This window comes from Triticum aestivum, chromosome 5A (genome assembly GCF_018294505.1).
Source record: "Triticum aestivum cultivar Chinese Spring chromosome 5A, IWGSC CS RefSeq v2.1, whole genome shotgun sequence".
NCBI classification, from domain to species: domain Eukaryota; kingdom Viridiplantae; phylum Streptophyta; class Magnoliopsida; order Poales; family Poaceae; genus Triticum; species Triticum aestivum.
Window position 1 is genome coordinate 624842656 of NC_057806.1, and position 13127 is coordinate 624855782.

At 44.1% G+C, this 13127-nt stretch overlaps 3 protein-coding genes across 3 annotated transcripts; 1 reads left to right on the forward strand and 2 right to left on the reverse strand.

Annotated features, from left to right (window-relative positions):
• The first annotated feature begins 461 nt into the window (after positions 1–461).
• LOC123105427 (eukaryotic translation initiation factor 3 subunit B) lies at positions 462–5004 on the forward strand. The gene is made up of 11 exons (XM_044527487.1): positions 462–695; positions 1290–1530; positions 1995–2141; positions 2250–2378; positions 2497–2625; positions 2697–2780; positions 2854–2978; positions 3075–3273; positions 3359–3894; positions 4242–4350; positions 4444–5004. The coding sequence occupies exons 1-11, from the start codon at positions 574–576 to the stop codon at positions 4786–4788; spliced, it is 2166 nt and encodes a 721-aa protein (XP_044383422.1). The 5' UTR covers positions 462–573; the 3' UTR covers positions 4789–5004.
• Positions 5005–5909: 905 nt separating this feature from the next.
• Positions 5910–6772, reverse strand: LOC123108053 (uncharacterized). Its single transcript, XM_044529915.1, has one exon. The coding sequence runs from the start codon at positions 6663–6665 to the stop codon at positions 5973–5975; it is 693 nt and encodes a 230-aa protein (XP_044385850.1). The 5' UTR covers positions 6666–6772; the 3' UTR covers positions 5910–5972.
• Positions 6773–12207: 5435 nt separating this feature from the next.
• On the reverse strand, positions 12208–12897 carry LOC123101661 (hsp70-Hsp90 organizing protein 1-like). The gene is made up of 3 exons (XM_044523013.1): positions 12721–12897; positions 12561–12640; positions 12208–12253 (listed from the first exon to the last, which is right to left on the reverse strand). The coding sequence occupies exons 1-3, from the start codon at positions 12895–12897 to the stop codon at positions 12208–12210; spliced, it is 303 nt and encodes a 100-aa protein (XP_044378948.1).
• Positions 12898–13127: the final 230 nt, after the last annotated feature.

The following is a 13127-nucleotide window of genomic DNA, read 5'->3' on the forward strand; positions in this document are numbered from 1 at the left end:
CACAAATTTTTTATCACTCAAGCCAACTTCTCAGCTGGCGGCGACGCATATGGGTGGAGAAGCGACAACGTCAACGGCAGAGCATAGAGAGAGAGAGTCGACGACATAGCATAGAGGGAGATGCGAAGGGGTGGGGCCAGACGAGATGGGATGAGAAGGAGGACACAAGGGATTTTTCACTACGCGAGTAGAGCACAAGAAGGACGGCTCAGATCGAGGGACAGACAAGATCGGACGGCCCAAATGCTTTTTTTAGGGGATTTTTAGAATTAGTTTTTTTTGAGGGATTTTTGAGAATTAGTTACGCTGGTTTTTTTTTTGAGCAAAATTAGTTTTTTTAGAAGAGAGCAAAAATAGTTACGCTGGTATCAGCAGCACATGCAGGCTGTGTCAGCCCATTTGCAGACTGAAGCCCAGGCCCAGGAATGGCACGGGCGTCGCGCATAAGGTCGCTGACAGAGCCCATCACTCCGCCGCATCCATTCCAGAACCCTAGCTCTAGCTAGAGCAGCAGCGTCTCCCCCGCCGCCGCCGTCCTCGCCTCCGGGCGCTGAGGATCCACTGCAGACGAAGATGGCGCTAGCGATCTCGATGGAAGCCATAGATGCGCGCGCGCGGGAGCTGGGGATCGACCTCGACTCCGTCGACGTCGACTCCATCACCCTCCCGCCCGGCGAGGACTTCGACATCCTCAGGTATCCACCCACACCGCACGTCCTTCCAGATCCGTCACCTGGTTGGTTGATGGCCCTATTTGCTTAGAGTATATCTGTCTCATCGGGACGCGATGCAAGCTCCTGGAGCCTCCAGGATTGTTAGAATCTGTGAAATAATGATTTTCTTTGGCCGCAGATTCATTCTAGTGGTGTGTAGTTTTCAACAGAAATGCTTGCTTGCTTTGTGTTCAGTACACTAGTATGCTGACCCACTCTGTATGTTCAAGTAGATCACTACATGGTCCGTCTTACCATCTACCATCTTGGTTGGTTTACTGGCGTTATTCAGTTGTGCAGAGCTGTAAACATGTGCTGCTGTTTTGCTTATGCAATCGGTCTATTACTGCTTTTATTTATTGTGCAATACCGTTGTGCTGCTGATACATTGTTACATGACACTAATCAGCTAATTATTAGGGTAGCTACATCAAAGATCCAACATGTTTAAGAAGAATACCTCAATCCTGCTTGACCAGGAGGGGGGCATCTTCACATTGTTTATATATATACAGCTTTCCTGGCTTGGGGTATATCTTGACTCTGTTACCTGTGTTTTTGCGATTATATTTTCAGTGATGATGAGGATTTACTTCAGAATGAAGACATTCCAGAGCTGGAGATGGGCTTTTCAAACATTATTGTGGTGGACAATCTGCCCGTTGTTCCCCCAGAAAAGTATGAGAAGCTGGAGAACGTCGTACGCAAGATATACAGTCAAATTGGTGTCATCAAAGAAGGTGGGCTTTGGATGCCTACACACCCAGAGACCAAGAAGACCTACGGCTACTGCTTCATTGAATATAACACTCCGCAGGTATGTTGCTTCTTGTCAGTTATATTTATTTACTTATCTGCATCATGGAATGATTCTGTTACCTTTGCAAGTCATGTGCATTCCTTCTATGAAAAATGTCATCCCAGTTTCATTTGAATTATTTATCCTGCTTCATGTTTTTACTAGTAGTTAACATGGATCGGAAGAAGATAATCAGTAGAGAGGAAACATGCATGAAAAACATCTTTGTTTGGGTAGAGTTTGTTTGATTGCTTAATTAATAGGTTTTTCCTGTACAAAGACGATTGCTCGAAGCAAGAATATCTGTACTTCTAGTTTTACTGGATTATTGCTATTGTGTTATAGTGTTTTGCAGTTATGACCAAATTTATTTAAATGTCTGTCCCAACTGAACTCCACTTTTGCTTTCATAAATTGTTTTTTGTTCTGTGACTCTCAAATTATTCATGTCCCTCAAAGATGATTGTTTGACAATGTGCCAGGAAGCTGAGCTTGCTAGGGAAAAAACAAATGGCTACAAACTGGACAAATCTCACATATTTGCTGTTAATATGTTTGATGACTTTGAGAAGTACATGAAAGTTCCTGATGAATGGGCGCCAGCTGAAATCAAGCCATACACTCCTGGAGTATGTGCTCTATCCACCCCCACCCCCCCAACACACGCACGCACAATGTTGTTTCTTTACGTTACGAGAGGTTTCATGTAATTTGTGTTATATGTCTGTGTTCTGCAGGAAAATCTTCTGAAGTGGCTAACTGATGATAAGGCCAGAGATCAGTTTGTGATCCGTGCTGGAACGTTTACTGAAGTGTACTGGAACGATGCCAGACGGGCAATGCCTGAGCTTGTGTACCAAAAGCAGGTACTTGACTTTTTGTGGATTTAGCTTGTATTACGAAATGGAAATAAAGTTCATGGGAGGCCTATTCTATACGGAGAACTAACTTTAATTAATATCCTATATCCTTCTTCTTTGCCAGTACTGGACGGATAGTTATATCCAATGGTCCCCTCTTGGAACACACTTGGCTACCGTGCATAGGCAGGGCGCACAGGTGTGGGGTGGTGATGATAAGTTTGTTCGTCTAATGCGCTTTGCTCATCCACAGGTACTGGCTTCTGCTAACAGTTAATCTATGCAATACACAATGTTCTTTTAGCTGACAGCTACCTGTGACAGGTGAAACTCATTGATTTCTCTCCCGGTGAGAAATATTTGATCACTTACAGCAGCCAGGAGCCCAGCAACCCTAGGGACACACATGTAAGTGAATGTGATAAGACTTATTTTCTGTCATGTCTTGGGTCCTATCTGACTTGCATTGTTATGCTTGTAGAGGGTCGTACTAAATATCTTTGATGTACGCACTGGAAAAGTGATGCGGGACTTCAAGGGAAGTGCTGATGATTTCACTACTGGTGGAAATATGGGTGTCTCTGGTGTTTCATGGCCTATCTTCAGGTGAAAACACTAGTTTTGTACTTTGAAGTGAATGCACAACTTATTAGGTTGCCCCGAGTTGATGCTTAATATGGTTTTTTTCATGTGTTTTTTAAGGTGGGGTGGTGGAAGAGATGATAAGTATTTTGCTAGACTTGGAAAGAATGTCATATCTGTCTATGAGACTGATACGTTCTCTCTTATCGATAAGAAGTCCCTAAAGGTAGAAAATGTGGTTGACTTCAGTTGGTCTCCTTCTGATCCTATCATATCACTCTTTGTGCCTGAATTAGGTGGTGGAAACCAGCCTGCCAGGGTAAGTACAAATTGCTACACTTACCTCTTCTAAGATGTTCATTCAGTTAGCATCGAATGCTAAGATATGTGCTTTGTGTTGAAAGGTGAGTCTTGTGCAAATTCCGGGCAAAGAGGAGATTCGGCAGAAAAACCTTTTCAGTGTTAGCGACTGCAAAATGTACTGGCAGAACAATGGAGAATATCTGGCTGTCCAGGTAGACAGGTACACAAAAACAAAGAAGAGCATTTACACTGGGTTCGAGCTGTTCAGAATCAAGGAACGAGACATCCCAATTGAGGTCTTTGAATTGGAAAACAAGAATGACAAGATAATTGCCTTTGCATGGGAGCCTAAAGGTCACCGCTTTGCTGTTATTCATGGTGATGGGCCTAAGCCTGATATAAGTTTCTACACCATGAAAGCAGTCAACAATAATGTTAGTCGTGTGTCCAAGCTCACCACACTCAAGGGCAAGCAGGCCAATGCATTGTTCTGGTCTCCTGCTGGGCGTTTCATTGTTCTGGCAGGGCTGAAGGGTTTCAATGGCCAGCTGGAGTTCTTCAACGTTGATGATCTTGAGACCATGGCGACAGGAGAACATTTTATGGCGACTGACATCATGTGGGATCCTACTGGAAGGTGAGCTGATCACTTGATGAATTTTTTCCTGACGCCACTATCTGGTGAAGTCTACAAAATCAAGTGTTAAAGCAATAATAAATATCTACTGAATTGGTTAGGAATTATTATACATAACCTGAACACTGGGAACATAGAGGCTCAGCTGAGATGGAAACTTTATTTTTCTTCACCTGTTAAAACACTCACCCTCAAATTGTATGGACTTATTAGTTGAGAGCAACAAATAGTAATAGTGTGTTTCATTTTCCATGGATTGGTTTCCTTGTAATTTAGTAGAACTAAAATAAAATGTGTTCCATTTGACCACTGATGAACTAAGACGATTGTGGAACTTGCTTGTTCAGATTTCTCGCAACTGCAGTTACGTCGGTTCATGAGATGGAAAATGGTTTCCAAATTTGGTCCTTCAATGGGAAGCTAATTTACAAGATTTCAAAGGATCACTTCTATCAGGTAGAGCTTCGGTCCATCCTTTGTTCTTTGAATCCCCAATTCTCCATGCATATGCTGTAGTAATGCTTCATCCTTTACTGCATGATGGTACAGTTCCAATGGCGCCCAAGGCCACCATCTCTACTTACTCCTGAGAAGGAGGAGGACATCTCAAAGAACCTCAAGCGGTACAGCAAGAAGTATGAACAAGAGGATCTGGACGTGTCCAACCAGGTGGGCGAGCAAGAGCGCAAGAGACGGACGCAGCTTCAAGAGGAATGGCAAGGATGGGTGGCCAAGTGGAAGCAGCTGCACGAGGAGGAGCGATCATACAGGATGGAGCTGAGAGGCGGGGAGGAGAGCGACAAGGAAGAAGAGGCGGAGTACAAGGAGATTGAGGCGGAGGAGTTGGTGGATGTCACGGAAGAAATTGTTGCCTTTGACCTGGACCAGGAGTGAAAGCACAGAAGAAGCTCATGCTAGTCTCTCTGCTGCTGAGTGTTCGTTTTCTGCCTGTCGTGTAAATTGCTATCGTTTTGCATGATAGGCTCCGTAGATCAAGCGGATAATTTGTTGATCTTTCTGCTAGTTGTATTGCACACTTTACCTAAACTCACCCGTCATGTTTAAGGAGATCAAACTTTGTGGTCGAATGTTAATCAATCTGTTTTTCAATTTGGGTTGCTCCATATTTCATTTTATTTGCCTGCGATATCGAAGTTGTCTCGAAAACGATGCTCTTCCTGGTGTTTGGGCCCAGTTTTGGTGTTCAACACTACTCTATTTATTACTGTTTGATCTGATTAACATTGTGTTGCAAGTCAGAAAATGCCCGCCTTTCTTATTTGATATGCACGGTGTCGTGTTTTCTCGTCTCAAGCAAACCTTCCAGCCAACTTGTGGCATTTTGGCAATTTGACTCAACTTTAGGTAATATGATAAACTCGGTTTTGGCAATTCAACGAGTGAAAATGCGTCCAGCCACACAGACCATAAGTATTGATCGACTTCGTTCACAGCGGCAGCCTTGTTTCCATTTGAAATAAGCAAAAGACATAAGAAGATACTACAAAAGGTAAACAATTTTCGAATATTTGTTTCCGAGCCCGAGCTCATCTGCATCATTTGAACAGTAAACTAATAAAAAATAAACTGCACCAATTTTTGAATATTTGGTCCTACGAGCGTAACTTGTTACAAACCGGTGAAGGGGTTCATGGCACCAACAACAGCGTTCGGCCAGCAGACATGAGTGGCCTCTTGATGGTCGTGGTGGTGATATAAGGTGTGAGACAACCCATCCCATCGATTTGCTAATGCCTTTTCGGCAAAGCGTGAAGCAAGCATGAGCATTCGTGGATGCGAGTACTCCTTATTAAAACACCGCTTTCTGAGTGAGGTGAAAACTCTTGTACTGACCTTTATAGATCGGGCTTCGTTACGACGAACTTACCATTATATGTTGCATTCTCCTTACCCCAGGTTCGAAGAAGTTTCAGCAACACATCAAACACATTTCTCCTTCCACTATTTTCACACTTTTTTTTGAGGAATCTTCATCCAAGATGAAGTTTGCTGACGATATCAAGCATTTTCTTTTACCAAAGCCGATAAATGAATTGAACTACTCCGTTGAAGACAGTTTATCTACGGACGCGCTTAAACTTCCTCCCGTCGTCAACACGCAGCGACGTGGACGGCACCCCGCCCCTGCCGCGGTGGTGCCTTCCGGCCCCATGGCTCCTCGCCGTAGCATACTGCTCCTTGTGCGAGACGAGTCTCCTGAGGCGCAGCGACCGGCGCAGCCTGTCCTTCCTCCTCTCCCTCACCGACGACGACGACGACCCCTCTCTAGCTCTGCCCCACCTCCTTGTACCATGACCGTGGCCACCATCGCCGTCGCTCTCCTCCTCGTCGGAGCCCCAATCTCCCGCTCCCGTCTCCACGTCCGGATGCCGCCGGCGGCGGCGGCCATGGTACACGCGCTTGGTGTCCCGCAGCTTGCGCCAGAGGAAGCACGAGGATCCCTTCAGTGCGTGGCAGCAGCCGGAGCACGCGGCGCCGGCGACCTTGCAGGCGTTCTTGGCGACGCAGCGGACGATCCCGGCTTTGCAGACGAGGTAGGCGAAGAAGAGCACGACGTAGGTGAGGACGATGACCATGAAGAGCCTGGCCAGGCTGGCGGCGCAGAGGTGCTCCAGGAAGCAGGCAACGTCCCACGTCCCCGAGCAGACGCCCTCGCAGGACGCGCCGAGGATGGCCCTGAAGGGCGCGGCGACGGCGCCGCCGAGCAGCGTGCCCACGCCGCTCGCCGCCGTGCCCACCACGGATCCCATCTGCCTGTCGTCGAAGTAACTCCCTCTCTGTCTGCAGTTGATCGACGACGGTTGTTTGGATTGTCAATCCATTTCGTACAAAACCGTCGGCGGTTGCCTTTGGTGGCATGCGCTCTGGACCTCTGGTTGGCTCGCGTCAGGGTCAGGCTACTACTGCTGCTTCAGGGCACGAGACAGAACAGAAAGTAGACAGTTTTTTTCTTTCTAGATAGAATACGCACAAGTATGCATATTATATATGTTTCGCCCACCAGGTTCAAGTCGCGTCCCGTCCACAACGAGGCGCCTACAGTGTCTTCATAAATTTCAAGATGACATGCCGCAGGGGCGAAGCCAGAAAATTTAGCCATTGGGTTCACTCATTAACTAAATGTAAAGTCTAATTTTACAACATCTTACAACGCGAGGACAACACTCAAAACCAACATAACGAATAGAAATGCATCACTCAAAACCATCACAACGAATAGAAATATGATAGAAGCCATCTATTGTCTTACATTAAATACAGAACATGGCGGGACATACTTATTGGATTATATTGTAAAATCACATGTTTACATAATAGAGTAGTACTCAAATTACTTCGTAGCTTGAGGTGTAGCTTCTCATCTTCTTGAAAACATTGAAAAATGTCAACTTAGTCACTTTGGAAAATATTGATCTATAATCTAGATCAATCAAAGATCTTATAGAAAAAATGATTAAAAAATTTAGGGAAAGGAAACAAAAACCATTACCGTCTTATGCTGGATAGATAGAAAAATGTGCAAGGGCTACCTCAACTTTAAGTTACAATTGTTGGCTTGCCACTGTGGTCTGCAATTATCTACTTGCCATTGTGCGACGAAGCGATCGGAACAGGAGCGATGAGAGAGAGCCGAGTTGGGAATCGAATAGGAAAGATAAGGGTGAGCAGCTGCCGTGTATAATACATCTCGTATGAGAACAGGTCAATCAAGGGCGTGAGACAATTAGCTTGTGGGCTTGTAGCGTTTTGATGGGGTCAGCTACGATTTTCTACTGGGTTCACGCCACTAAATTCTTGTACTTGTGTACATAGCAGACAAAAGTCGCTGTGTTCAGCTGAACCCAACAACAATAAGCTGGCTCCGCCCCTGACATGCTGACTCAGTTTGTCGGAGGTGCTCATAGGGATAAGATATGCATACGTGCGTTCATAGAGATAAGTGTATGCACGTATGTATGAGCGTTTCTCAGGCTCATTTCGATTTGGCAAGAATCTCGTAGGGCAGATTTTGCAAAAGAAAACATTTCCTCTCGATTGTTCTTCGTGGCGAAAAGTTTGCCGTGTTGTTCATGACAAAATCGAACTGTTTTTTTTTGGGTTTCTATTTGACCGTATTCATATCAAAATGATTTCATTCGCGAAGTGGGGAAAATCTGCCATGTCTACTAAACATGGATATTTTACTGAAAAAGGATTTTCTCCGCTTTGTATTCCAAAGCAAACCACCATGATACATATTGCAATGCTGAGGCGAGCAGCACATCAAGCCCAAAGAAAAAGAAAAAGAAATAAATGCCAACAACGGCAGCTCGACAAAGCGCGGCAGACCCACGACCGCTGCGCCCTCCGGATACAAACCACCACAGCCCGAGGCTTCGATCTACCGCGAACTAAGCAGCACCTCCAAGAAGGGATGCGACGCCGACGACGCTGCTGCCCGGACAAGTCCTAGGGTTTCCCCCGGTACGCGGAGGGAGGTGGGGGATAGGTACTCCCGACACCCTCCAAGAAGGGATAGTGGCACCTGCCGGTGTCACCGCATCGGAGCCGGACGAACCGGCAAGGATTTCTCCCGCACGCCAAACCCCACCGGCCAATCGGAGCCGACCAGCCAAACCACCGCCCAACCATGCGCCATCACGGTTGCGCCGCCACCAACGCCGTCTCGCTGCGAGCACCACCACGAGGCCAAGAAGACCGGAGAGAAGATCCAAGCGACGGGAGCAGCAGCACCGAGGCCGAGCGGGAGGGAACCACCTCCACCATCGTCGTGCGGGAGGCTCGCGCCTCCGGCACCGCCGCGGTAGCTGTCCGGACACGGCAGCGGGGCATACCAGGCCACCCCTGGCCCGGCCAGGCCCGAAATGGGCCCGCTAAACATGGATATTTTCAGTAGGTGCTTGGACCTGTGAAGCTACAAGATGTTACAAACAAAACACTAGCAATAATAACAAGTAAAAACAGCAATTGGTTAGAAGCTGCAAGCGTCAGGTTACACTACTACTTCAGGGCACGACACATAACATAGCCTAGCCAGTAAACATTTCCATGGACCAATTCACCAACCTTTGGACAACCTATGACTACGGTTGGTTCAAGTCCAAAACTCATCATTTTTCTTTTTTTCAAAACGAAGGCAAAAGATTTGCCTCATCGATTAATTAAGGAGAAGAAAATTGCTCAGTTAATTAATAGAAAATCGGGCGAAAACTGATACAAACCTACCACATGAGGACTACTCATATAACATGTAACCCCATAAGCACACAATCAACCGGACAATCATACCCAACACATAACGACCACCAACCTCCACATAGCTACATTGCATAAGCACTCCCAACGAGAGTACCTCGGCCAGAGACCACGAGCATCACCAAGACCACAAAGACAAGTCAGGCCATATGGACAACTGAAGAGACTGATGACCATACATCAAGCAGCTGCAGACGCCTTTCCAGCGCCACCACTCTTCTTACTTTTGCTCTTGATGAGAGACTCCTCCACAATTGCCTTGCCGGATCCAGGACAAGCCGCCTCCAAACGCTTGAGCAAGCTGTGAACCTCTAACTCGAAGAGAATCTCATCGACCTTGTCGCGCACATACACCACCTTCCCAACGGCCACATGCGAGTGGGTGACCGCATCGTCGGAACCTCCGCGCTCCACAAAGGCGAGCGGTTGGCTGGGCTCCAAAGAGTCAGGCATCAACATACAGACCGCCTCAACATCATCAGCCACAAAAACCACCGACACGACATCATCACCCACGGGAATCACTGACACGATTGACTCAGGCACCTCCAGTTGCTCACATGACAGAGGCGAAACATACCCCTCACACGAGGTCATCGAAGAGTCCACCTCCACGCGCTCCACAGACAAAGGTAAAACAGGGCATAGACATAGCTCCTATAGGTCAGGCATGATCTGCAGAACTGGAGCCTCGCGCACGGCGATGGGCTCGCCCTCACTGGTACGCAACACTCCACGCAAAAGCAAAAGCCAAAGTGAACGCCCCAAATTACATTCTCCGGGCTCTGGCCCTACTAGGCGACCCAACAATGCCGTACAACCACCGTGCCCTTGCGATTGCCACCACCAAGGCTAATCCCGCTCTGCAAGGGACAAGACCAACCTCGGAATGGCTGCCAGTCGCAATGCGAAAATAAAGAGGTAAATACACCGGGAGTCATAGAACTTGCAGGCGATGTGCAATTTGGTGCACAAACTTGCAAAATACGTGTTTCTAGTCATCGAACTTGCACAGACGTTCATATACGGTCACATTTCATGTAAACACGGACCGAAAAGCCCTTAACTTCTTTTATTTATGTATTAATAAGCCCATAAAATAAAATTATTAAAAAGCAAGGGGCAATGGGGTTTCGAACTCAAGACCTCCGATTGTTGGGGCGTGTGGACAACCACCAGAACAATGATCATTTACGCTTGAACAAAGCTATCAACATCTGCTATATCATATAAACACGGACCGAAATTAAATTTAAAAGGAAATGTAACCCAAAAAAATGGAGCACCATGTCTCGACTATCTAACCTCATGGACAACGTTGACTAAGATTACCACCAGGTTACAACAACACAACATGTATAGAAGGGATAAACATTTTTCATGTTGTTATTCCTTCTTGTTCTATGTAAGAAAACAACTTTATATTATTGTGTTTGTGACATTTAAAAAATGTTTATATGTTACAAAAAAAGATACGTGACATTTTTAAAATTGTTTAAACATTGTAAAATTTATGGACTTAAAAAACATACGTTGCATTTTAAAAATGTTCACACATTTCAAAAAACTGAATATGACATTTTTAAAAATGTGCATACAATGTACAAACATGTTTTCATAGCTGAAAAATGTTTCGTACAATGCAAAAATATTTAACATGTAGTATTTTAAAAAAAGCTTCAAAACTTGTATTTTAGAAAATGTTAATAACATGTTTAAAAATATATTGAACGTGTATAAAAATGTTTTTAATTGTATACTGGAAATACATACACGTCAGAACATAAAAGTTTAATTATGTTTAACATTTTCCAAATACATGATTAGCATTTTTAAAATATTTTTTTGTGTCTATTTTTCCAGTATAATCTTAAAACATTTTTATACATTTTTAATATTTTTTAAACATATGATTAAGATTTTATCAAATACGAGTTTCAGAATCTTTTTCAAAATACATGTTAAACATTTTTGGATCGTACCAAACATTTTGTAAACTACATGAATATTTTTGTACATTGTATAAATATTTTTAAAATTGTTATGATTTTTTTTCTAAAATGCATGAAAAATATATTAAATGCAACTTATGTTTTTGTAATTAGACACATATGTTTTACAATATTTTACATTCTTTTAAATGTCATGTACCTTTTGTGTAACACATAATCATTTTTAAATATCAGAAACACAAGAATATAAGTTGTGTTCTTACATAGAACAAGAAGGAATAAAAACATGAAAAATGTTTATCTCTTCTGGACATTTTCTGTTATAGTAGCCTGGTGGTAATCTTAGTTAACATTGAGCATGAGATCACATGGTCGAGCCACGTTGCGCTCTTTCTTCAGGTTGCATTTCTTTTAAAAAAAATCGGTATGTGTTTATATGATATATAAACTAGTAGTGATTTCCAAACTTGAATAATCATCCGGTATGGTGGTTGTCCACACAATCCTGGTGGTGGCAGTCCCACGTGTTCAAAACCCGTCATCTCCTTGTTTTTTATCATTTTATTTTAGGAGCTTAATAAATAAAAACTTTTATGTAAATCGACCTTGTGAGAGCGGCCCACAGCGAGCCCTGGCATGTCATGTAGGCCATGGATACATGTCTCAAAAAGAAAATGTAGGCCATGGATATGTCTGCGTACGTAAAATGTGACCGTATATGAACATCCGTGCAAGTTCAATGACCAGAAACACGTATTTTACAAGTTTATGCACCAAACTGAGTGTCGCGTGCAAGTTCAATGACTCCTAGTGTATTTACCTCGAAAATAAACCTCAGTACTGAATTCCATGATTTAACCAAAATATATAACAAGCTTGACGTTCTGCGATAATAAAGCTTGTTGACACTTGAACTGGAATCAAAAGCTAGCGAGTTTCATCCCCGGTCATATTTACAAACGATGGGTGCGACAGAAGTCTTAAGAACCACAGGTAATTATCATTACAAGTTTTCAGACTAGACAAAAGGTGCTCAGCAACAAAACAAAGCCTCGGATTCTGCATGTAAGACTTGACATGTCAGTCACTTTTCACGGCGACGAGCATTCTTTGCTGCTTCTTGGGCTTCCCTGCGACCAAAATATTTTGAACATGAGAATTGTCAAGAATCTGTGTACAACTTGCACTGGAGATGAATCATGAAATGCAAAGATCAGCACTAGTGTTCTTTCTGCGATTAGTAAATCGCTCCAGCTCAAGAAAAAAAGAACTTAATAGACTTGAATGACTGAATCCATGTAATATTCCTCAAAAGAGATGGAGACCCATCTTCCATGCGCACAGTTGTCTATCAAGATATCATTTGTTCTTTTACTTAACTTACGAAGCAGGGGATTGCACATCACCCTACACACCACGAAAATATGGACCAGTTACCTTAAAGCATTTGCAAGATCACCATTTGTAGGGTCAAGCTTCAAGCCATCCACAAAAGCCTCGCATGCTCTCTCGTACTTCTACAAGTACATGCCATAAGATGATTAGTCATATGATCATGATCACAAATGCTTGAAGAAAACTACTGCGTTCTTTTTACCTTCAATAACATAAGAGCAGCGCCTTCTCGATAGCAAGCTTTTGGCCAAAGAGGTCGCGCCATCCTGCACATGGTAGCATCAGAGAGAGCAGCTCTTCCATTCCCACCGCGCAACGTACTGAGACTCCTATTTGCCAATATGGCCGCACAATCATCTGGACTAGGGTCAAATGCCATTGCCTACAACACATCAGTCGCATGCAGCTTTTAGCAATTCCAAAATAGAGTACTCCAAGACAATAATTATATCAATGAGGATGACGCTCAGAAGGTGTTATTCTGATTGATATAGAGATCTCCGTACACATGAAACCAGCAGATGTATTGGACAAGCAGATACATTTCAAAGTAGGAACTTCTTACCTACATTCTAAAAAAAAGGTACTGTGTTACCACCGCAGCCCTTT